The following is a 26343-nucleotide window of genomic DNA, read 5'->3' on the forward strand; positions in this document are numbered from 1 at the left end:
GACCCTGGGTAACGGGCACCACTCCAGGACCCTGGGCATCGGGCACCACTCCAGGACCCTGGGCAATGGGCACCACTCCAGGACCCTGGGCAACGGGCACCACTACAGGACCCTGGGCAACGGGCACCACTCCAGGACCCTGGGCAATGGGCACCACTCCAGGACCCTGGGCAACGGGCACCACTCCAGGAACCTGGGCATCGGGCACCACTCCAGGAACCTGGGCATCGGGCACCACTCCAGGAACCTGGGCATCGGGCACCACTCCAGGGGCTTGCAACGCTGCTTCAACAGGAACCTCAAGAGAGGAGAGAAACATTCTCTTTTGATTCCTGAATCTATAATGGGGCTCCCTTGCCCAAGGACCCCAATTATAGGACAGAGAGCTTTTTAGTGTGGGTTGTGTGACAAGTACCTCTGCCACAGTAGAGACAGGAGTAGGTCTTGTATCCTGACTCAACTTGGCCAGAGGGCAAGACTCGTCACCACACTTTGGCTTGCGCAACTCACAGGTCTGCAGATAGTGGCCTAAACCCCCACAATATAGGCATAAGTTTAAGTTTCTGCGACGCAGACGCTCCTCTTCTGAGAGCCTGGGCCGCAGAAAACTTTTAAACCTTTTCTCTTCAATTAAACCAGAGGATTCTCTTGTCACCATACTGTGAACAAGAGTCTCTTTAGAGATAGATGTACTCTCAACGACTTCTGGCAAGATGAGCAAGATTTTAGTCAGAAGGTTTTGCAGTTGCTTTAAGGATTGCTGCAAAACTTCTAGTCGCTCTGGTCTCAAAGCACTGAAAGCAGAGTTCAGGGCTGAGAGAGATGCCTGCAGGGCTTGCATAGTAGACATAGGAGGATTTAAAACTAGACAAGACAAGGCAAGACTAGACAAGGCAAGACTAGACAAGGCAGGACTAGACAAGGCAGGACTAAATTTTTGCTAAACAAAACAAGACTGTTTTTTTTTTTAAACACCGGACTGGATTCTAAACACCGGACTAGATTCTAAACACCGGACTGGATTCTGCACACCGGACTGGATTCTGCACACCGGACTGGATTTTGCACACCGGACTGGATTCTGCACACCGAATTCTAGACAGGACTGGATTCTAAACACCGGATTGGATTCTGCACACTGAGGCCCTCATTCCGAGTTGTTCGCTCGCAAGCTGCTTTTAGCAGATTTACTCACGCTAAGCCGCCGCCTACTGGGAGTGAATCTTAGCTTCTTAAAATTGCGAATGACGTATTCGCAATATTGCGATTACACCTCTCTTAGCAGTTTCTGAGTAGCTCCAGACTTACTCAGCATCTGCGATCAGTTCAGTGCTTGTCGTTCCTGGTTTGACGTCACAAACACACCCAGCGTTCGCCCAGACACTCCTCCGTTTCTCCAGCCACTCCCGCGTTTTTCCCAGAAACGGTAGCGTTTTTCCGCACACACCCGTAAAACGGACAGTTTCCGCCCAGTAACACCCACTTCCTGTAAATAACACTACGATCACCAGAACGATGAAAAAGCCGTGAGTAAAATTCCTAACTGCATAGCAAATTTACTTGGCGCAGTCGCTTTGCGGACATTGCGCATGCGCACTAAGCGGAAAATCGCTGCGATGCGAAAAAAAATACCGAGCGAACAACTCGGAATGACCCCCTGAATTCTAGACAGGACTGGATTCTAGACTAGACACTGGACTGGGCCAAAAAAGAAAAAAAAGTTTTATTTCTTTTTTGTGGTATGGCTGGTGATAATGTTAGGTTCCTGGTGCTCAGAACAAGGGAGATGTTATGAAGTGAGTCCAGAGCACCAGGACGTAATGCTGGGAAAGGGGGAATGGAAAGGGAATAGCCCCTGGCGCCCTATCTCCGTTGTCTCGCCCGTGCTGTCAGTACACTCTTGCGAGACTATGGTTGCTTGAGCCCATGGCAGCCGCGTTTGAAGGGCGGATTACGTCTGCCCAACTTCGATGCCCCCTCAGGTCTTAATGAGAGACAAAGAGTGTACCAAGACAGGGTGATAACAAGGGGCCCTCTAACTGAGACAACCAAAGCCAGGGGCTACTAACTAGCCTAAAACTAAATGTATGTGCGGCTTGCCGCCAAAGGAAAAGAACAACAAAGGAAATGCTGACCACACGCCGACACAATACTCTTGTGTCCCGGCGGTGACAGCATAAGCAGAACCCTCTGCAAAACACCAGTGACAGAAATAATAACGGAAAACAGCGGCCTAGGCCGACGGACGCGGCAGAGCCGCTACTCACGGAACCGGTACGAATACTGGCAAACGGACAGGAACTCCCAATGCTGCTGACACAGACTCTCAGAACTGGAGGACAGGCAGAATCCCAAACGACAGACCGGTGGACACCAAGAAGCCAGAAACTTGACCAGGCACAGGAAAAGGCACTGGACTTCAGTACAGGAACACTTCACGGCAGGACACGGGATCAGACACAGGAATCGACACAGGGACTGACACAGGAATCGACACAGGAAGCAGTTCGACAGACACTGCTACACAGGAGCCCAGGAATTGGCAGGAACAAGCTCAGAACTCAAGCAGACTGGAAACCAAGAAATATCACCAGCGTCTGTGAATTGCACTGAGCCAGCATATAACAGAGAGGCCTAATTAATAATGTCATGCAGCTGCCCTGTTGCATGACTCCAAACTGACAAGATGCAATTAGCAGCCAGGTGAGGCTGAACACATGGGAACAAGCTGCAATTACACAGACTCACCAGCGGCAGCAACCAAGAGTATTCTTAAACAGAGCAACGGGAAATCCTGGCCTGCAAGACAACTTATAAACATAAAATACCTAACCAACATGCAAAACAGGAATGAGCCACAGCCGTGGCTCATAACAATAATCACTCCTGCAGCAATGCTGTGGGTTGAATAAATTGTGTAGTTACTCCATCATTATGTAACTGGTCTATTTGGGTTATAAGTGGGAACTTGACAATATATAAAACATGTCTGCTTCTTGGTGACATTTTCTCTAGCTGGTATTGGAGTTTGACTGCCCAAATAAAGTAATATGGAAATGTTCATATAATAGTTAATGTAAACTCTTGGGGTGGATGTAACGGAGTGCAAGACGTCTGGAGCTCCAAAATTCTGGCTGAACTTGTATGTTTTTTTAAAGCAGCAGACATTTACAAGATAAAACCAACCTGTTTTTTTGTTACAGGATGGTTTCTGTTTAAGGTGTTATATACCACCACAACAGCGGTTATGGCAGTAGTCTACATAAATCACCAGGCAGGTACTCACAGTCGGGCCGCCATAAAGGAAGTATCCCGCATTCTCACATGCGCAGAGCATAATCTCCGAGCTATCTCGGTGGTGTTCATTCCAGGATTTCTCATTTGGGAAGCAGACTTCCTAAGCCATAAGAATGTACACTCCAGAGAGTGGTCTCTGCATCTGTAAATATTTCAAATATTGGTGGACAAGTGGGGTCTCCTGGTTGTGGATCTCATGGCATCACGCCACAATTGCAAGGTACTGATGTACGAGTGCAGAACTAGAGATCTCAGGGTAGCTTTGTGGATGTTCTGCAGTAAATTGGAATTTAAATCTGGCTTACATCTTTCCTCCAGTATCACTCTTTCTGAGGATTCTTTGCAAGTTCAAATAGGAAGGAGGCACCATGATCCTCATAGCTCCACATTGGCCAAGACGTACTTGGTTTTCAGACCTTCAGGGTCTCTCAGTCGACAATCCTCTCAGACTTGTCTCTCCAGTCAGATCTGTTAACTCAGGAACCATGTCTACACCCAAACCTAGCTTATCTGTCTTTGACAGCGTGGTTTTTTAGATATCCCTCTTGGAATCAAGGGGTTTCTCATGACAGGTAGTGCAGAGAAACCCAATGCCAGGTAGTGCAGAGAAACTCAGGGCTTGTAAACTTGCCTAAGCAAGGATTTACTACAGAATATGGCACTTGTACTTTAGGTGGTGTGCACCTATAAGCCGCCATCCTAAAATCTTTAGCATGGCTAGAGTCCTGGCCTTTCTACAAGCAAATTGATCTGGGTCTATGCTTGGAGACTCTTAAAGTGCAAGTTTTGGCGTTTTCAGTATCATTCCAAAATAAGATTGCTATTTCACCTGATGTCCGGACCTTCCTTCAGAGAGTTCTCAGGATACAACCTCCCTTTGTTCCTCTGGTGACCCTGTGGGACTTGTCTTTGGTGCTTCAAGTCCTACAGACTTCACCGTTAGAACCCATGGAAGCTGTGAATCTGAAATGGCTCCTATGGAATACTGTCTTCCTTCTTGCCATTGCATCAGCATAGAGGGTGTCTAACCTAGGATCGTTATCATGTTGCTCCCCTTTTTTGGGTTTTCACCACAATAGGGCTGTCCTCAGAACTAGGTCTGTCTACCTTCCTGAAGTTGTCTCCAGGTTTCTCATCAATAAGGAGATTATTGTGTCAGCTTTTAAATCCTCCACCATAACAGCAGGTGAAGACTTGCTAGATGTTGTTGCATTTCAAAATTATGTTGATCGAACTAAAGCTCTACAAAGATCAGATACTCTTTTTGTTCTATACAGACTTCACAAAAGACGCTGGCCTGCTAACAAGCAGACACTATCTAGATGGCTTTGAATTACTATTTCTCAGGCATAGACAGAGGCAGACCTTCCAGTTCCAAATACTATCAAAACTCACTCCACTATATCTGTGGGTCCCTCGTGGATGGCTATTCATGTGGAGGCTGTTGAACAATTGTGCAAAGGGGCCACATGGTCTTCTGTCAAAACCTTCCTCCACTTTTATTTATTCAACACCTTCGCCTCCCAGGATGCTGCCTTTGGGCGATGGGTTCTCTGGTCAGGAACATCCCCTCCTTTGGGGAAACTGCTTTGGGACATCCCCATAGTGAATCCTGTGGAGCCTATGTACCCTGAAGAAGAAATCAAGAGTTATGCTAGACTTACCATTGTTAACTCTGTTTCTTGGAGGTCCATAGGCTCCACAGGGCTCCCACCCTGGCGCACCTGGCTTATGGGTAACTTTATTATATGGTCACTAGTGCTCCTCTTCTAATATGGGTGTGTTCTTGTGTGTTCCATTTTTACTTCTCCTCTGTCCTGCTCCTGCTTTGTTCACTGAATTGGATAACCTGGCGTTGGGGGCGGGGTATAGGGTAGGAAGGCCCAGTGCATTCTGGGACCTGAAAGTTTCACTGTTTGGTGCCCAGTTCTTTCTAAACCACCTATGTCCCATGATAAATTCTGTGGAGCCTTTGGCCCACGAAGAAACAGAGTTATCAATGGTAAGTCTACCATAACTCTTGATATATAGAGGTATTAGCATTATGTTTACATATAATGAAAAGTATATTAACCCACTGAGCCAACCTTCTCATTCAGTAAACCATTTAACATGGTTCAACTAAATTAACCACTCTGGCTATCTAGCATCATTCATGAGCCTCACTGAATTATTGCTTCATCTCTCGCTGTTTTGGCCTTATTCTGAACCTTTTGCAAGTTTAAGTTGAAACTTTGGACCTTTTTTGTTCCTAGAGTATTATTAACCGCAATAACATTAATCGCAACTCATTCCAGTCAATTTTGACCATTTCACAGCTCAGAATATTGTTTTCATCCATTTTAGGCTCAAGGATACAGCAAGCTGGCTGGTTACTAAGCGACAGAGCAGCTGCACAAAAATACAGCAATTTATAGCACATCTAAGAAACATTGCCACACAGCAGTGGCAGAAATAAAAATTGGTGTGAGATGCAATTGTATTTGAACAAAGTCGCACTGGGGTGCAGCATATTGGGGTGCAGTGTGCAGAACAGTACAATCAAGTTATACAACAATATATATATATATATATATATATATATATATTTTCTTTTTGTTAACTGGCAGCTCAGCTCATACCGTGTGGAATCAGACCACAATTACGCACATTTGCACTGGGGTACAGAGTGCTCTGGGGTGCAGCATACTGGGGTGCAGGGCTTAGAACAATACAAACAAATTATACAACAATTTATATAGTTCTTATTTTTGTTAACTGGCAGCTCAGCTCATACTGTGTGGAGTTAGACCGCTTTTCTGCACATGTACTGGGGTACAGAGCTTACTGGGGTGCAGTGCACAGAACAGTACAAACAAGTTATACCATTTTATTTTTTTTATCCAGCTTCTTATGTGAAGCAGTGGGTGGGGCCTGTGGAGTATTAGTCACTCTGTCTAGACACTACACAGCTGCCTAAATCAGGAGAGCAAAGCACAGAATACAGCAGTGTGCCTTGTATAAGTTAGGAAGAGCCATTTGTATTAGACACTCTGTCTGGACACTGCACAGCCACTTAAATCAGCAGAGCAGAGTGCAGCATACTGTACAGCAGCATGCCTTGTATAAAGTAAAAGAGCCACTTGTATAAGTCACTCTATCTGGACACCGCATAGCCACTTAAATCAGCAGAGCAGAGCGCAGCATATAGCAGCGTGCCCAGACTGAAGTGAAATGGCCCCTTATATTAATTCCAAAACCTGCAAGAGTCCGACGACAGGAGGATGACTTTTTGCTTCGATCTGGAATCCGAGTCTGATGGAAACATGAAGTCGTGGCTCAGATTGATTGCCACCATTTGGATCAGGAATCGAGGAAACGGCTTTCTAATGTATGGGGGCATTAAATTTCAGACTGAGTGAATAATCCATTACAGTATGTTATGTGAATACTTTTGAGTAATAGTGAGTAATCTATCTATTCAAATTATTTTCAGTTACATATAATGCAACTATGGAATTAGTAATGTTTAGTTAAGCAAAGGGTCTGAAGATATTGATGAGTGTGTTGATCCAAAAAGTATTATATGACTCATGTTCAGTTAGTCTGTAATATATGTAAATGAAATGGTTGAATTGTTGAACTTTTACAGCTCTTATTTCCCAGATATTTCTTCATTTTGGTGGCGGATTTTACCCATTGACTGACATTTGGAATCGGATGCTTGTGCTGGTACTGTCAGCCTAAATCTGCACACATCCCTAATTCTGCCAGAGCATAATGGTGGGTTTGCTGGGTTATTTACTCCCCTAGCTTCCTACAGTATATACTCTTTTAATCAGGAGATGATTTCAAAGCAGTCAATCAATGGCAGACTCTTCAGAACATCGTAAGGTGTCCAGTGCAGCACTTGTCCATAACTCTGTTGCTGTCGGCAGTGCCGGACTGTGGCATAAAGGGCCCACCGGGGGAAGCAGTGGTAGGGGCCATGCTTAGAGGCTTGGCTAACCATTAGTGAGTTCATGGTCTGGGCTCCTTGACAAATCTATATAGTAAATACTGCTAGTGCATGCATAATATTGTACCAGTTTAATAATGACAATGCACTGTATAAACTACACCATAGTCTTTTGCAGTATTAGGTAACATATGTACAGTATAATGTATAATTCAAATGCACGAACTGGAACCTGATCCCTAGAGGAGGAGGTGGGCCCCTGGGTAGTTGAGCCCACTGGGGGTTTCCCATGTACTGCTGTGGACCAATCCAACCCTGGCTGTTGGTATTCACTATACAGTGGGGGTTAAATGTATTTTTAATAATAATAATGGAAGTACTCCTAACAGAATGCAGGAAATGGGAGATTGCTTTCCATTTGCGTAATGATAAAGCTGAATTATGAAAGGAAAGAAAGCACACACTCAGCAATTCCTCTAGCTTAGAGAAGAGATTTAGGGGCATTTTGGAGATTTTTAACATTAGTCATCACAATGTAAATGTTAACTTCTTTCTCTGCAAGCTAAAATCATTGTGTAATTTAGGTCAGACACATAAACTGGAACAATGTACTAGAAAGCTTCAGGTTTCTTAATTTACATTTTCTTTGTCGCACTAATCTAAGAGTGCCCAATTTTTTGTGATGTATAATGCACTGAAGTAACATAAAAATGCTTTTAATACAGGAAAAGTTCCATTAAAATTTGATTTTCAGATATGCATTAGCTGTGTGTTTAAAAACAAAACAAAAAACAAAGCCTGAAATTTTATGTAATGGTCAGTGTAGAAATAAACATTGTCCATCCTGTTGGTGGTATACAGAATTATAAGTATTACAGTATTAATGACAATAGACACAAAGAGCAGCTACATGCTCCACATTGCCCAGTTGCTTGGCAAGATGCCTGAATATCCAACCTTGGGTACTGTGGCCACAAGTGTTCAGCAAACTGCTTACAGAGTCCAGGATTTGTTGGTTACTGCAACTGACCATTGTACCACATGAGGGCAGTGGTGAATTTTCCATTGGGCACGTAAGGTATGTGCCTAGGGGTGGCAGTTGTTTGGCGTGACACTTGGATGCTTGCGCTGGTACTGTTGGCCCAAAAACTACCAGTAACTGCAAAACGTTTCTACCGTACTGCACCATATGCCATCTTGAATGGGGTGTAAATGGATAGGACATGCACATAGTGCCCCTCTAAGCTGTCCCACTTAGTAAATACAGTATGTATATGTAATTAAAAATATAAAAATATCATAGTTAGTGGTTTTTCTTCATTATACTATTAAATTGGCTATCATCAAATGAGGGCTTATATAACCAATCAATACAAATAATATAATGTAATAAGGCAGGTCATTACTGTTGAGCCTAGGGGTGCACTCACCCCTAAATACACCCCTACATGAGGGGAGATTTACTTATTTATCAATAACATCAGTCATTCATTGGGTTCAATTCAATTAGTCGTAACTATGTCATCCCACACTTATGGTACCTCTGGGCTCATGGAATTTTGTTTCAGCACCATAGGGCTCCGTACAATTATCAGTGAGTCTGGGCTGGATTCAGGCCATGAGGGCGAGCTAATCCCGCTGCAGTTCTATTGTTTCAACTTAGTTAGAATAGCAACTTTCCACCCTTGGCCCTCATTCCGAGTTGATTGCGCGTAACAACTTTTTGCTGCTCGTACGATCAACCTGACGCCGCCTATGGGGGAGTGTATTTTAGCATAGCAGGGCTGCGATCCCTTGTGCAGCCATGCTATGCTAAAAAGGTTTCCTGCAAAACAACACCAGGGTAAGAGATACTTACCCTGTGCGACGGATACAGCAACGAAGGTCTCGGGATTGACGTCAGACATCTGCCCTCCAAACGCCTGGATCCACCTGCGTTCACCTCACCACGCCTTGAAAACAATGAGTATCCTCCCTGAAACGCCTCCCGCCTGTCCATCTTCATGCGATCTCCGCTGCGATCACTTTCTGCGCTGGCGACGTTGCTGCCCGGCGACCACTGTCACTGGGCAACGATGCGTGTGCACATTGCGGGCTCCGTGCAGCCGCAGTCCCGTCCCGTTCACACCGCAGCGAAGAACCGCTGCGTGCGAACGTGTCGGAATGACCCCCTTGGTCCTAATTGAATTGATACCATTCAGTCTATCTAGACAACAACAAAAAAAAGCATACAGCTTTGGATATTTGGACAAGATACAAGGGGCTTTACAGTATGTCACATTATAATTAATGTATTAATTATGTGCTTGACTGTTCAAGCCAGTTCAAAAATCAACAAACAAATCTGTTCACCTTATTAAATTTTTTGAAGTGTATCATAAATGTTTAAACATTAGCAATGGTTCAACAAGTTGGTTTGAGTAATGTTTGAAACAGTTTCCAACATTAATATCAGTCGTACCTTAAAAAATTCTGACTGATTGGTTAGTAGTAGTTAGATACCATGTAGGGCTTTGATCACAATGAATTTGTTTGATATAATATAGTTCATTGTGGTTATTGTACTGGTGGCATTTTACTGTACTTCACTTACATTTATCCCCCACTTCCCTCGCCCATTCTGCCTCTCCAAATGCAAAAAGGCTCAAGTCAGGTATATGCAAAAGGTGTAATAATGATGCAGAGATGCACATTCTTCATGAGCATTCACAGTACAAAAAAGTATATTTCACATTTATTGATGGGCCGTGCAAAAACTCAAAATTAGTCTCAGATTAATGGAATATTTATAATCACAAGAGTTATACACAGAGAAGTAGTTGCTCATTTCAATTTATTATTGGTCCATAACAGGTGCATATACAGGAGGGGTTAATCTAGGGGTTAATTAACCATTTGTTTTGCTTGCAAAAAATGCATTTGCTATTAGGCTTCAATAAAACTTAGAAAACATCTCTAATACATCAGGTGTAAGTCTCAGTCTCATGTATGAAATACATTTGCTAAAAAATGTACACACAAGCTATGAGCAATGAAGAAAAGCACCTATCATACACCGTTACATAGTCATCATGTGTTATGCTCCTGTCTCTGTGTTGGTCTGGTCTGTTTGGAATTAAAATGGACTTGACCTAAGTTAGTCTACCCCTTCACTTCCCCGTCCTGCTTCCTCAGGGGTAAGTGGGCATGTCAGATTCACACAAATCTGCTTGGGTGTGTAAGTATGCTGTCTATTTCCAGGACATGCATATAGTGATACATATGTTACATAAGTATCACATTGCATCAGTCCCTTTATATCCTTCCTCTACATATTGTTCACATACAGTTACATTTGTGTTGAGGATCCACACTAGGTTTCATCTGTATTTTGCAAAGGCAGGCCTAAACACTATTACATAGCAAGGATGATTTTGGCCCCTATGGTGTCCAGCATAGGACATTAATAGTACGTTTTCATTATACTAATATATGAAATAGCAATATATGGGATCAAATGTGAAATTAGCAGTATTAGATTACAGGTAGGTCACCTTGGGATTCCATAGAAAAACTTTTTTTTTTAATCTCAAATTCTAGTATATTTGGGACAATAAAGATATTTAAGTTATGCAATTATTGTTGATCTTTTGTTACAATGAGCTAAGTGGATTTCAGCAATGGAATATGCTATCTTTTTATGGTGCCTTGAAATTCCTTGGTGAAATACAGATGTACTGTAACTAACATATTTGTTAAGTGCTAAATCACTATTTTTTTTTTTAGTGCACAGGAAAGGATTTTTGAAGTATTCACAAGTGTCATTGTATTCAGTGGGGGCAATTCAATTGTACTGTGTGCCCCCGGCAGGGTGTCTATACGGATGGATGCCCAACGGAGTGATTCAATTGTTTCTCTGTTCGGGTGCTCATTAGCATTTAAGGCACCTGATAGCACTGGGTTTATCAATGCGAAGTGACTAAACCCATCTAGTTCTTGTTCGGGCATCTAAAGTCCTGGTTTGGGTACTTTGGGTGTCCAAACTATGGGCTTCTGACACATTTTTTCTCACACTGTGAGAAAAAAATGTCTGTTGCAGCTAATGAGCGTCTGAACGGAGCAGTAATTGAATTGTTCCAATTGACGCCCATTCTCCCACTCACACTGTATAATGTGAGTGGGAGAGGCACTGCAACTATAAGAATATATTAAGCACATACATGGTAAGCTAATGATAACCTAACTCATTATGTGAACAGGCACAAAGCATTCCTAGCATGGTCCACTGTAGAAATCAATCAACAGTCCTTAGGCCCAAGTATGTTTATCAAGCAGCAGGGGCACAGGCAGTGCTAAATAAGTCATAGTTTATAATGTATATGGAAATTCTCGTGTGTATAAGCAGTAATGTGTTTCAAAGAAACCATTATGTATAATGCATGGTTAAAGATTGCCGAAAAAATGGAACGACATGAAAATTACACATGTGCATGTGCAAAATAGATGATTGATTTCAAACTAATTACACATAACATTTATTAGATAACTGTATTTTTCTTTAAGGAACACATAACTTCTTATCATTTGTCTCTCTTGTCAAATCTTACAGTGATCCAGGCTCTGGAGTGTCTGTCCCTTTCAGTAAGGTGCTGATGGTCTGGGAATAAACTGAACAAATGTGAAGCTGCTTCAACTGTTATGAAAATGAATATATGCGTCTCATAATATAAATTTTAAATGCATTGGGTTGACTTACCTAGAGAAGACAAATGAAGAACTAATGACGCTGCATGCCAAAACCACCATGGATAGACCTAGACATGTGGATCTTAATCTTAGCACTACAGATTCAATAAATAGTCATTTTTATTTAGCATGCCTTTGGGTTTGGAAGTGTTGTTTCTTTATATATGTATTCAAACAGTATGTATTACATGTAGTTACATTTCTAAGGTCTCATCTTTGTATATTTATTTGATTTATTTACCACTTACAGCACCGAAATATAGGGCTAAACTAGAAATTAATATTAGAAATTAGAGTCACACTCTTGTCAGTCGTTTGAAGAGTTATGGGTCCATATACTAAGGGAAGAAAAGGGGTAAAAATGTTAAAGGCAGAGTAAATCCCTGTACATGGCACTTCTCAGCGCTAATAGCAGGCTACAATATCGGTGCTGCACCTGGGTCACTAGCTCTACCATAGGCAGCAGTGTTTCAGGTGTAACTAAAGCTGGTACACACCTGCACGATGTTATGATGACTTGCCGTTTCATAACAACAAATCATCTGCATTGTGTTGTGTTTATGCATGATTGCGAGCTCCCATGGGTCATTACCGAGATCTTAGGGTCGGCCATGCTGCAGAGCTCTCAGAAGATATCACTAGCGACCCAGTGCAGTGTAAATGAAGGGCAGAACAATATGTTGTGCTGTCCTTTATTTTTGTATACCCAATCTATGCTGGTCAAGGCTGAAGAGAATTCGGCCTGACCATTGGGACAGTTGGCTGTCTCTCTATTGTGTAGCCAGCTTAAGAGGAGAGGTCACTTACCATTGGGGTGTCTTCTCCAGCACTGCTATCACCTCCGCTCCTGTAGCTGCTCTGTCTGCATCTCTTCACTGTTGAAGCAGGAAATGACTCTGTAAACTTGAGCTGGTTGTCAATAAAGTATGTTAAAAAAAAAAAAACTCTGCTGCCTCTGCACAGGATGGACTCTTGAAGCAGGGTGAGCTTAGTCTGTGCTCTTCTGCATTCACCGCTGAGGGCGTGACTTAACGTTCACCCTCCTCAGTGGTTCTATTCTTGGTAACAATCGCGGTAACCAGCTCTTACTTCGCAGGGGTAGCAGGCAGAGCAGGAGAGGCTTCTACACAACACAACGATGAGTGCCCACTTAGTACATGGACCTCTTACTCAGTTGGTATTATAGATGTGCCCAGTTTGTGATCCATATAAATACAAATATAAACATTATTGATGTAGTATAGCAAGGATTTGTGTTGGGATTCAGATTTCGCTGAACACTTGATAAATATAATACAGTAAAACCAAATCTGTATCCTAATCTGAAATCACAGAATTGAACATATTCTAATTTAGTCTGTCTGGAGAGAAACTGAAATATTGCCATTCTTACCCATTAATTAAATTAATGATCGGCTTTTGGGAAAATGATTAACAGTTTAGATTTATTTGAACACTAAGCTGCCTCTGGTCTGTTAGAACTATAGAGAGGATTAATAATTATAGTCCCAACTGCTTCATTTTAATCTGCAAAATATGGTTTGGAATCTTAAAATGTGGTATTGTCTGAAGTATGAAATAAGGATTTTTTGCTTCCCTGATAAATGATCTGTGAATTTAAGAAATTTACATCAAAAGCATAAAACTGATGATAAAAGAGAAGAGGATTTAAAAAAAATGTAGAATAGGATTAATATTATTATTAATAATAATAACAGTTTTTTTATATAGCGCCATCAGATTCCATTGCACTTTACAATAAGTAATGCTTACTGACTCAATTGATTATCATGCCCAATCTCCCATATAAAGTGACAAGACATCGCAGGGGCGATATTTAGTTGTCACGCTGATCGCGTCCATAGAGGTCGGGTTTAGCCATGTAAAGCAGCTAATCCCGACCAAAATGCTGGGTTCAACTGGAAAATGTGACATTTGGGCACCCAAACGGATCACTTTTTGTGCATTTCATCCTGCCACTCCTGGGGTGTGTGAGCTGAAATGAAGACTCTGGCATCAATCGCACCAGAAGAGAGATACAATTGAATAGCTCCATTTTGGCGCCATTTAGTTGCTACCGACAAAAAATAAATTGAGTTCACCCTTTGTGTTAGAAGAGTATAGCTCTATTGCAGTTGACAGTCATCACCAACTACTCAGACAATATTTTCGCATAACTTAAGTCTGACCTACTGATGTAAGGAGAATTTTTGCTGTATGAATACATACAACCAACTGTACAGTTTGGTGGAGTAGATATAATTGTGAGGACTGTTGTTCATGAAGGTATGTCTTAATGATTTATTATATAATTGCATTGTAGAGAGTTGTGCGCTTCCATTTTTGAGAGAACGGTTTATAGAAAGCCTTTTCCTGTTTCAGCATAACAATGCCCCCATACCAGATCCGGATTAAGGGGAGGGGGCGGGGATACGTACCCCCGGCCTCCCTTTTCAAAAGGGCCCCCTGCCACACCACAGATCAGATCTCTCTTCCGATCCGATCTGTGGTGCTTTGCTCCCATCCGCACTGCAGCGGCGGCCGTAGAGACAGGACAGCTGAGCGACTGCTCAGCTGTCCATTAACATATGAGTGAAGTAGGCTGCCCAAATGGCTGAGCGGCAGGCTGCTTCATTCATACATGATTGGAGAGCTGAGCCGTCGCTCAGCTGTCTGTGCGGTTGGCGGGGACGGGAGCGCAGGCCAATCGTTGGATGGTATGTGACCCCCCCCCCATCCTCCTCCTCCTCTCTTCAATAGGGGCCCCACTGTCTTAAGTACCCCGGGCCCCCCATGGACTTAATCCGGAAATGCCCCATACCCATGATGGCCATCAAAAATAGTTTGCCATGTGTGGTGTGAAAGAACTTGAGAAGTTGCCTATTCTGCAGGAGTGTTCAGAAGAAGAGTTATGGGGAGACCTCCTTTGAGACTAGGCCAGACATAACAAGGGGAAGCTGCAGCATAGTTCATATTTTGAACAGGGAGTGCTTGAGAGTCATTTCTTTTATATCTACAGTAGGTTTCTTTTGCAGTATTTTATTTAATCACCAAACTAAACTGTGCTGTTGTAGCATCCTGATCTTTTTATTTTCAGGGATTTTAACATTTCACTCTTCTTTAATATGTGGCTGCTTATCATCTATTAATTTCGTTTTGAATGAAAAAGAGGCCATTTGTCTCTACAAATGTTATTATTTTACATCTCCTCAAGTAATAATTTGCATACAGATTCTCAATATGATTCACTAAACTAGTTTATGGTATTTCAGTTTAGTTTCCCTTTCAAAAGCTAGCATTGTACCTCTTAGCTGGCAGTACTATTATCACTGAGATAACTTTTTTTTAATCTTACTGAGATTAGACAGATGGCTCAGTGTTGAGCTTTGAGGCTTGTTCTGTGTCGTGAAGCTGTTCTCAGCTATTTGCATTACTGTATGTGAAAGTTTGTTTGATTTAGAGATGTGCGCCAGTGTGAGAGGGGTACGGGTGCAGTGCCTGCTGCTGTGCAGGTGTAGTTTTGCTGCTTACTTCGCATCGCATTCTCACCTTCAAGTCACAGAACCTCCAATGGACATGGAACCTTCACATGGACCTGGACATGGTGATCTCCTTCCAGAAGCAGACGACGGCCAAACTAGGAAGGAAACCAAACCAATGAAGGAGTATCGACTCTTATTCCAGTGGAAAAGAGGATACTCCAGGGGTGGCGGCGACCTTCACCGGTTAGCTGAAAATCATCATCGGCACAAAACCTCAGCCACCCAACTCTCACCTATGCAGCACTCATGCACTGAGGTGTAGCTGGACCTTGCACAGCTGAGCAAGGTCCACTGAACCGGCGCTCAGGACAGACGGACACAGGGACAAACAGACATAGATAATACTCACCGTTGCCAATCTTGTACTCAGATCTTCTCCACTTACAGGTCCCTGTAAGGAAGCAAAAAGAAACAACAGCCGTGTAGGGCCAAAAAGTTACCTAATGTGCGTCCGCTACACTAGCTTCAATTACAGAGCCCTCAAACTAGCTCAGGTGTATGTAGTGCAACACAAACTATGCACAAACTGTAAACCAACTTTGCACTGCACAGATACAACACACATCACAATAACAGTACGGTGCAAGAATATATAATGGCGCTGTCCTTTTCATTACCTGCCTCCAGCTGTTTTGTAGACCCCTGCCTATCCAGAGCTGGCTGCTATAACTAGGTGTGTGGAGCTGGATCGCTCCTCCACACAACCTATTAACGTAACAGGGGGCTCACTGGTAATCTGGGCTTTTTGCCCAGATCACCTTATTGATTATAGGCACAGGCACACTGCTTGCCTTATAGGGACAGGTTGGAGTGACCTGGGCCTAGTACCCAGATCATCCTTATTCATCTGGGGAGGCACTTATTAATTGGGCCTAGCGCCCCCTAACTGTGCACAGGCCAGAGGCCTGACTTCACCCATGTGGCCTAGTGCCCGCCTAACATAGGGCCAGTTGGGTGACCTGGGCCTAATGCCCAGGGTCACCTTATTTACCTAATGGGCCACTCTGAGCTAGGGCCTAATGCCCTCTACATGGGAACAGGCCTAATGCCTGGGATTAACTACGGGCCTATTGCCCACCTACTGCGCCACAGGCCGGCGGCCTGACTATGCCCATGGGCCTAAAGTCCAATCCCTGGTGGTTTAGGGAGGTGGGGTGGGTGACAGGCGCCCTCATCGAGGGCCTACCTGTACCAGTGGGAGAAGCACCAAAGGGGAGCTTCGTCTGCTCTTTCCTTTCCACCCTTGGTGGCCTCTCCGGTCCCCCGCTTCACTCTTCTGCTGCTGGCACATCCTGCACAGCACCGGCGCCTCCTCTTCTCTGCGTCCAGCCACCGCTGGACATCTTCTTCGTGGACCATGGCATTTTCTGGCCTCTTCAATGACCTCCGGAACTCTTTGCCACTCTTCCGCGCCCTGCTCTCTCCTGGTCTTGGCGGCGTCTGACATCACCCGGGGGCGGGGCCTATGATGTTGTGCCCATGATTGGCTGGCACTCTGCGAGCCATGATTGGCTCACGGAGGGCGCCGGATTTAAAATCCCGCCACTTCTGCACCACTGCCCGCCGCCGCACTTTCACAGATCCCCTGCACTCCGCGGATGCAGTCCCATCAGTGCTGTGGACAGATGCACTGCCCCAGCACTGTCTGCCAGTTTGCCCTGCAGGGGACACAGGTCCCCTGCATGCTGCTGCTTGCCCGGTACTGGGAGCGGGCACACTGTCCCAGCACCGGAACACATTCCTACACCAGACCATTTTTGCTGGTTTTGGTACTAATTCGTCTTCCAGTTTGGGTTTTGCCTAAATGCTGTGACTGGTTTTAGTTTTGTATTGTTTCAAAAAAAAATGACCAAAAAGCTAAAATCACATAATTTGGACTGTTTTTGTTCCTACAGTATTACTAACCTTAATAGCATTAATTTCCAGTTATTTCCAGTCAATTATGACCACCTCACAGCTCACAATATTGTTTCATCCAGTTTAGGCCAAAGGCTTCATCGAGCTGGCTGGTTACTAGTGACGGGACAGTGGCACAAACACATGACAGTTTATAGCACATCTATGAAACATTGCAAAACAGCAGTGTCACAAACGAAAAGTGGTGCAAGACAGAATTGTCCTTGGGCCCTCCCACCTGCCCTTATGCTGGATATTAAAAAGGACATACACAGTTTAACAAACAAGCATTCGCCCTCATCATTGTGTACATAATCCTAACACAGTATCAATTAATCCCCACTGGAATTCACTATTATATAAGTCTCTGTAGTTTGATGTAATTGACGGCAATGGCTTTCCTAGTGGAATTTATGAGATTAGGTATCCACAGTGTAGAGCAGCTGTAGGTTCCTAGTGGAATTTATAGTTCATTTTGATGAACATCATCTTTTCCACATTTTGAGAAAATAGCCTCCTACGCCGATCGCTGATAAGGTTCCTGGCTGTGCTAAAAACTTTAAGTACACACTGGAGGGTGTGCAGTTTAAGCAACGCGAAGCCAGTTTTTACATGTTCTCCAAATTGCCTTTTTTTTTTTTACTTCCAATAGTCAGAGGGACTCTGTGACATTTCTGTTTGTATGGTGCCATGAAAATAATCCTCCACCATTCTTTGCATGGTGACCATATCAGATAGAGTTATGGAACAGGTGTCTTTTAGACCTATCCAGATGTCAAAATGATACAATATTTTTTTTAAATTTTTTTTTCAATATTAATTTTTATTATTTTGTAGTTTCACAAAAGTAAATGGGAATGGGGTACAGAATAGAAAAAGGGGGGGGGGAGAGGCGGGTTGTGGGGGGGGGGGGTACACAAACAGTTCGACAAGCACATTATTACATAAAGAGAGAAAAAAAACAATAGGTCCATATGGAGCTGAATTCATCCAACAATACCTGCAAATTAGTTGATTAAACAAAGTGTCTCCGCGTCGCGTATCACACCTGGCGGGCGGTTATGCCAGTAGGTGGTCCATGCAAGCCAGCGAAGGAGAGGGCAAGATGCAGTGGAGGCATAAGCGACCCCTGCGATTTCGAATTCGCAATGAGACTGTATAGTCTTTTCTATCCCAGTTATATGGGGAACCCCGGGGGAGCGCCATTGACGGGCGATTAGAAGTTTGGTGGTGATAAGTATGTGACCCAAGATATATTTATCGCCCGGCGATAGGTCGCCGTAATAGAGGTGTAGAAGAGCCAGTCGTGGGTGTGGGGTTAAATGGTGGCCCAACACCAAGCTTATAAGGTGAAAGACAGAATTCCAAAGTTGGACAATCATTGGGCACTCACAGAAAACGTGCAATAAAGTGCCAACATTACCACAGTTGCTCCAACATAGATTAGACGTGGAAGGTTGCATCGCATGCAAGCGGGAAGGGGTGAAATACAAACGGTGGAGGAGTTTATAATATAATTCCGTATGTGAAACACATTTAGATATTGTAAAGCATGTTTGGAAGATCGTCTCCCATTCCCCTTCCGAGACGGAGCATCTAAGATCCGTCTCCCATTTCAGTTGAAATGGGGCTTTCTGTAGCGGTTGAGGGTTGATAATATAATTATCCCATTTAGTGATGCCTCCCCTGCCCTCCCCGGTATCAAGGAAATTCTGTACAAGCTTAGGTAATGGGGACATGGTATGGGGGGAGCTGGAGTTCCCATGAAGCCAGTGCCTAAGTTGCAAATATTTATAAAATTCCCTATGCGGCAATGAAAACTTTTCTTGTATCTGAGCAAAAGAAAGCAGGGTATTGTCCACCATTACATCCTGGAGAGACAAAATTCCCCTGGATATACAGGCATCGAATCTCAGATCGGGAATCAGGGAGGCTATGCCCGTCAGTGAAAGAGTCAAGGAGGGGAGGACAATCCCTGTCCCTCTAAGCGCTACTTCCAGTCAGGCCTTCCGAGTAGACTGAACCGTGAGGGATCTAGAGGTCAATATTTTGCCCTCATTTTTCGGGAGCAGCAATATATCTGTCAGGGGGAGTAGGGAAACAAGTCCCTGTTCAAGATGAACCCACGGTTTATAGACAGAGTGTGAGTACCAGGCGCCTATTTGTGCAAGTCGACACGCTAATTGATAAGCATGTATATCAGGATAGGCCAGGCCTCCCTTTCTTTTGGGCCGGATCATCATTTTCCTGGCTAGTCTCGGTTTCCTACCTTTCCATACATAGGAACTGAATATAGCATTAAAGTTGGATAGGAGATAGTTAGGTAGGAAAACGGGGATGGCCCGAAATAGATACATAAGCCTGGGAAGAACCATCATCTTCAGTGCGGCTATTCGTCCTAACCATGATACATGTTGCATCATCCAATCGGAAATCAGATTGGTGAATTTACGCAATAATGGGGGATAGTTTGCAGAGATCAGATCATCTATCTTCTGGGTGATATGAATCCCCAGATATTTGAGGCTTCTATCCTGCCAGGAATACGTATAAGCAGCTTTCAACGAGGATAAAAGGGGAGGTGGGAAGTTTATAGGAAGCGCTTCCGTTTTGGTATTATTAAGTTCATAATAGGATACTGCAGAATAGTCGGTCAAGAGTGTGTGTAAAGCTCGCAGAGAATTAGTAGGATCAATAAGTGTCAAAAGGACTTCGTCCGCAAAGAGACATATCTTATGCAATTGTCCTAAATAGTCCACGCCTTTAATTAGGGTCGTAGATCTGATTTTTTCAGCTAGTGGCTCTATCGCAAGAGCGAATACGAGCGGAGATAGGTTGCACCCATGTACCATTTGTGATCCAAAAGGAAGGAGAGAGGAGTCCATTCACACACACCCTTGCCGAGGGATTAGAGTATAAAGCTAAAATGGAGGTGAGGACTCTACCATCAAGGCCAAACTTGTACAGCTTGAAGATATCCCCAGTGAAGGCGATCGAACGCCTTCTCTGCGTCCAACGAGAGTAATAGTAAGGGATCATCTGAAGCGGAAAAGGCGTCCATCACATTGATTACTCGTCTAGTGTTGTCGGGGGATTGTCTACCGGGGACAAATCCCACCTGATCACAATGAACGAGAGAGGGAAGAATAGGGTTGAGTCTGTTGGCCACTAGTTTTGCATAAATTTTGAGGTCAGTATTTAGTAGTGCAATGGGGCGATAGTTAGACATCATAGCGGGGTTCTTCCCTGGCTTGGGGAAGGCTACTACATGAGCCTCCAACATCTCTACCGGAAAGTTCCCGACGGAGGACCAGGGCTGGTTTAGAGTTTGTAGAGAGTCAGAGTCAAGTGAGGGGAGGCGCATGTCTTTCAGAAAGGCTGCCATAGAAGCTGGTGTGGGTTGTGGGATAGATGAGTCTTCTTTCAAGTTGTAAATGGTGGAATAGTACGCGGCAAACAGAGCCGGCCCTAGGCATAGGCAAACTAGGCAATTGCCTAGGGCATCTAGCATGCCTACGGGCACAAACAGCTTCTGCTGATTAAAATGAAATGCGGCATGCCTATATTCTGTGTGTAGCATTTCGTATGCAGATACAGCCACAGTCGCACACAGTATATAGGCATGCCGCATATCATTTTAATCAGCAGAAGCTGCTCGTCCTAGCCACATAGCAATGCAAATAAGATGCATTTTCATAAAAAAATAGGCACCCAACGTTAGCAGAGCTGCCAGATGACTCAAGCCAGGAACTATATATGTGTCATTATGTGTATAAGGGCACTAATAATGTGCGGAAAATGTGTAAGGGACGTGTGTCATTATGTGTAAAAGGGCAATAACAATGTGCGGCATATGTGTAAGGGAAATTATGCGTATAAAGGCATTAATAAGGGTTAGCATAATGTGTAAGGCGCATTATGTTTATAAGGACATTAATAGTGTGTGTCATGTGTAAGGGGCATTACTGTGTGGTATTATGTAACATAGTAACATAGTAACATAGTATCTGAGGTTGAAAAAAGACAATTGTCCATCGAGTTCAACCTATTTGTGGTCTCCTATGCATGATGATTTGACTAAAATTTCTGACTGATGCTGCTGTCAGCCGTTACATTTTATCCCTATTTATAGTAACTATAATGCATTACCAATGTGTGGCATTATGTGTATAAGCTGCTCTACTGTGTGGCGTAACTTATAGAAAGGGCACTACTGTGTGGTCTAATGTGAATAAAGAGCAATATGGTGTGACGTAATGTGAATAAGGAGCAATATGGTGTGGTGTAATGAGAATAAAGAGTAATATGGTGTGGTGTAATGTGAATAAGGAGCAATTCAGTATAATGTTATGTGAATGAGGGGCACTACTGTGAGGAGTAACGTATATAAGGTAAAGTGGTACTACTGTGTGATGTAATGTGAACAAGGGACACTATCGCATGATAAATTGTGAATAAAGTTGCACTACTGTGAGGCATAATTTGAATTGTGGGTATTATTGTGTGGCCATGCCCCTTGCCAGCAAAAACACATACCTTTTTGGGCTGTGCGCTGCATGCTGTTCTTATTTAAATTACAGGGAATGTAAAAAAAAAAAAAAGACTGCTATGGGTGGGGGTGCTGGGAAAGAGGTGCAGGGTCAGAGGCGAAACTAGCGAGAAAAAGTGAGAGAGATAGTGTCAGTGAGGGAGAGAGAAAGGGGAACAAAAGAGAGAGTGTCAGGGAGAGAAAGAGAGAGAAAGAGTTTCAGGGAGAGAAAGTCAGGGAGAGAGGGAGAGAGATGGTGTCAGGGGGAGAGAGTGGTAGGGAGAGATATAGACAGTATCAGGGAGATTGTTGGAGAGAGAGAGGGGGCATCAGAGAGAGAGAAGGGGGAGGAGTAAGAAAGGGAGGAGTGCGAGAGGGAGTGAGAGATAAAGAGTGTTAGGGAGAGAGATAGAAAAAGGAAAGCAAGAGAAAGTAAGAGAGTATTTCAGGGATAAAAAGAGGGATAGAGAGAATGAGAGATAGAGGGGGGTGTCAGGGAGAGAGAGTATCAGTGAGAGAAAGAGTCAAGGAGAGAGACACGGTGTCAGGGGGAAAGTGAGAGAAAGACAGTGCCAATGAGAGGGAGATTGTGTCAGGGAGAGAGACAGTATCTCGGAGAGAGAGACAGCATCAGGGGAAGAGAAGAGAGGGAGAGAGATACAGCATCAGAGAAAGATAGGGAGAGGGACTATCAGGGAGAGAAAGAGACAGTGTCAGAGAGAGAGAGTGACAGTGTCAGGGCGGCGGTTCTTAGTGGGGGTGAAGTGGAGCTACGTACCTTGGAGTCATTCCATGACAGGGTGCAGGGGGAGCAGCGGGCCATCGAAGCAGCCTGGGACCCATAGCAGCTGCACCCACGGTAGTTACACCACTGCCTGGCACCCTAGATGGGTTCATGGATCACATAGCAACAGCAAAGGTTTAAAGCTACCTTTATTGCATATCACAGTAACAAGTTAAGCTAACAAATTGGACTTTGGTGGTTGTTTAGAGTTGTTAGCAAACCTTAAGTTAGCAATTGGGCAAAACCTTGTTGTGCTGCAGGTGGGACAGATGTAACATGTGCAGAGAGAGTTAGATTTGGGTAAGTTATATTGTTTCTGTGCAGTGTAAATATTGGCTGATTTATTTTTACACTGCAATTAGATTTCTGTTTGAACACACCCCACCCAAATCTAACTCTCTCTGCTCATGTTACATCTGTCCCCCTTGCAGTGCAGCATGGGTTTGCTCATTAGTGTGCTCTTTTTGTTTGCTAACAACTCTGAATAACCCCCAATGAGCTTGAATTGAACTGATGCATCTTGCTTCAATCGTAACCTGGTTAATATTCCTATATTAATACATTTATGTTAAGTAGTTTCCTTTTTTGGCATATACAATATATGGTGTGTCTATACTCTTATGAAATTCATTGTCTATTTAGAGAAGTAATTGTGCAATTGTTTACTTTTACTTCTCAGTTTTATTGACTGCATATTTCTCATCAGCTGTTATAGCCACACAGACATTTATTGAATTGTTCAGCACTTGTGATCTTTACTTAATTTAGCACATGAGCCGATATATATTATTACAAGTGTATCCATTGTAGATGAATATGTGACTGGCAGATCAGTCTATTTTTACTTACATTACACAGTGTTCCTGATGTGCCTATGATATGTCCAGTATTTTTGATACAGTGAAAATTCCTTTATTTGTATGTAATTTATGGGCACATACCAAGGAACAGACTGCGTATGCACTGGAGACTATTATACCCCTTTCAGACCGCCTGAGGCTGGTCTCACCCGGGAGCCTGAGATGGAAGCTCCCATGGCGCAACCCGCCTCAGGCGCCCCGTCGCCGCTGTTTGCAACCCGGCATATTGATGTAGTGAGGGCGGCACTTGGTGCTCATATCATCCCCAAGCACCACCCGTACACACACAATGAATGGGAAACGGGTCGCATTGACCCGGCTCCCGTTCACACCACACAAGGAGCCGGGTTGAACATGCTACCAGGGTTGAAATACCAGTATTTTTCCCCTGCCACCTTTCAGACCGCACATGAACACGGGTTATGCGCGCTCATGTGCCAATAACCCGTGTTCATAGCTGAAAGTGGTATTATTCTTATTAGTAATGGGAATCCTTCTTATTTATAGTGATATTTCTCATAAGTCCTAGAGGATGCTGGGAATGCTTCAAGAACCATGGGGTATAGACGGGATCTGCAGGAGACATGGGCACTTTAAGACTTTAAAAGGGGTGTGAACTGGCTCCTCCCTCTATGCCCCTCCTCCAGACTCCAGTTAGATTCTGTGCCCAGAGAGACTGGACACACACTGAGGAGCTCTACTGAGTTTCTTGGAAAAGACTTTATGTTAGGTTTATTATTTTCAGGGAGCACTGCTGGCAACAGTCTCCTTGCATCATGGGACTGAGGGGAGAGAAGTCAGACCTACTTCTGTGAGTTCAAAGGCTCTGCTTCTTAGGCTACTGGACACCATTAGCTCCAGAGGGTCTGATTACTTGGTACGCCTAGCTGCTCGTTCCAGGAGCCGCGCCGTCACCCCCCTTGCAGAGCCAGAAGAAAGAAGCAGGGTGAGTAAATGAAGAACAGAAGACTTCAGTGACGGCAGAAGACTTAGTGACTCTGAGCGCCATTGCTCCCACACACAAGCGGCACTACAAGGGTGCAGGGCGCAGGGGGGCGCCCTGGGCAGCATGTCTACCTCAGATGGAGACTGTCAAGAGAGTTATTAAGTGCCTGGGCACGTAATACAGACCCCCACCAGTATAAATATATAGAAAATAGCGGGGCTGAAGCGCGCTATTAAGGGGCGTGGCTTAGCCCTCACAGCTCGATCCAGCGCCATTTTCTCCTCAAAAATGCTGGCCCTGCCAATGAAGCACTGCTAAACAGATCACAGTGAAAAACGGGGGGGGGGGGGGGGGGGAGCACAGGTGTTTAGTGCAATATATGTGAGAAATAAAGCACAATATATAATGAGTATGGTGTAAATAGAGCTGGTAAACGTCTGCTGTGTTTCCCTGACAGAAAGTACTGTGTCTATTCCTTACAGTTGGCATGTCTGAGGCTGAGGGCTCTGCCACAAACGGCTATGGGAATGTCTCCGTTGGCACTGCCGACACCTGATGGTACTTGGTTCATGTAAATAAGTGTCAACATGTCAGTAGATGTATGCTTTTCCAATGAGAAAACTATATGGGAGACACAGACGTGTGTGGGTGATCCTGTCGGCACCAACTAATCTGACTGGATAAAAAAATTGACATGATAATGTGATGCATTTCTGAAAGCTATACCTGTATGTATATATATATATATATATATATATATATATAAAACAGCAGTGTAGCCGGCACTCCCCTTGCTATCTTGATAATTGCTCCGGTGCCCTCCTTAGGATATAGGATCCATTAACAGCCAGAAGAATAGGCGGCACTCCAGAGACTTTGTTTCCAATACTTCTTTTTATTGAAGACGCATCCTGCGTCTTCAATAAAAAGAAGTATTGGAAACAAAGTCTCTGGAGTGCCGCCTATTCTTCTGGCTATATATATATATATATATATATGTATGGTACGGTTGCATAGATCTGTGGCTCGAACACAGACTTAGTAATTTTTGTGGAGGGCGTTATATTATAGTAATTTTTGTGGAGGGCGTTATATTAATAATATATTTCCCTCAGACCCCTAGGAGTTGCAAAAATATTATTTTGCCCAGTTACTACTCCCTGATATCGACACGAATACTGTTTCTTATGTCGACCATGATGTTTCCTGATTAGATCCACAACATCGGCATTCAGTACATGTTTCATACACATTAAGAACGTATTACCGTCACTAGGGACCCTGATGTTCCTGACAAAAAAATAAATAAATATATATATATATATATATATATATATATATGAAATATATATATAAATATATGTGGGTATATGTGTATTTAAATGTGTATATTCATATTAAAATTTATAATGAATGCTGAAGTAATGTTATTCCTTCTCATGTGCTGGTCGCTCTGTTGAAAAAGTTCTATGTCAGCCGTGACAAGATGGTTTAAAATCTTCACGAGGAGTCCGAGTGTTTATTATTTTCCCGCCGTGGATAGAATAAAGTGAGAGTCAACCCCTGTTCTGCACGAGGCCTTGTCACAAAGGATCGTATACAGGAAGCTAAGTGATATTTTAATTATATGCTTTGATTTTATTTGCATTACATGCGCATGGGGGAGTGCTTGTATTCAGAAATGGTCGGTTACCTTGTCATCCGATATAATTACCCTGGGGAGAGATGAGATACTCCTTAAGTTGGGTCATATCTGGAATATTGCAGCATACTGCCGTGCGACTACAAGAGGTATGGGACTCTTGGGTTCGCGGGCCAATTCCATGGC

General features: G+C 43.7%; 1 protein-coding gene across 8 annotated transcripts in view; it reads left to right on the forward strand.

Moving 5' to 3' along the window:
- LOC135035683 (uncharacterized) overlaps positions 1–12091 on the forward strand; it is a 231396-nt gene extending 219305 nt beyond the window's left edge. For all 8 annotated transcript variants that reach the window (XM_063954358.1, XM_063954360.1, XM_063954365.1 and 5 more), the window contains one exon: positions 11823–12091. In XM_063954358.1, the coding sequence (XP_063810428.1) occupies positions 11823–11880 (58 nt within the window). In that variant the 3' untranslated portion in view covers positions 11881–12091. The remainder of the gene's footprint in view (positions 1–11822) is intronic.
- The last annotated feature ends 14252 nt before the right edge of the window (positions 12092–26343 follow it).

Source organism: Pseudophryne corroboree, chromosome 2 (genome assembly GCF_028390025.1).
Source record: "Pseudophryne corroboree isolate aPseCor3 chromosome 2, aPseCor3.hap2, whole genome shotgun sequence".
In the NCBI taxonomy this organism is placed as follows: domain Eukaryota; kingdom Metazoa; phylum Chordata; class Amphibia; order Anura; family Myobatrachidae; genus Pseudophryne; species Pseudophryne corroboree.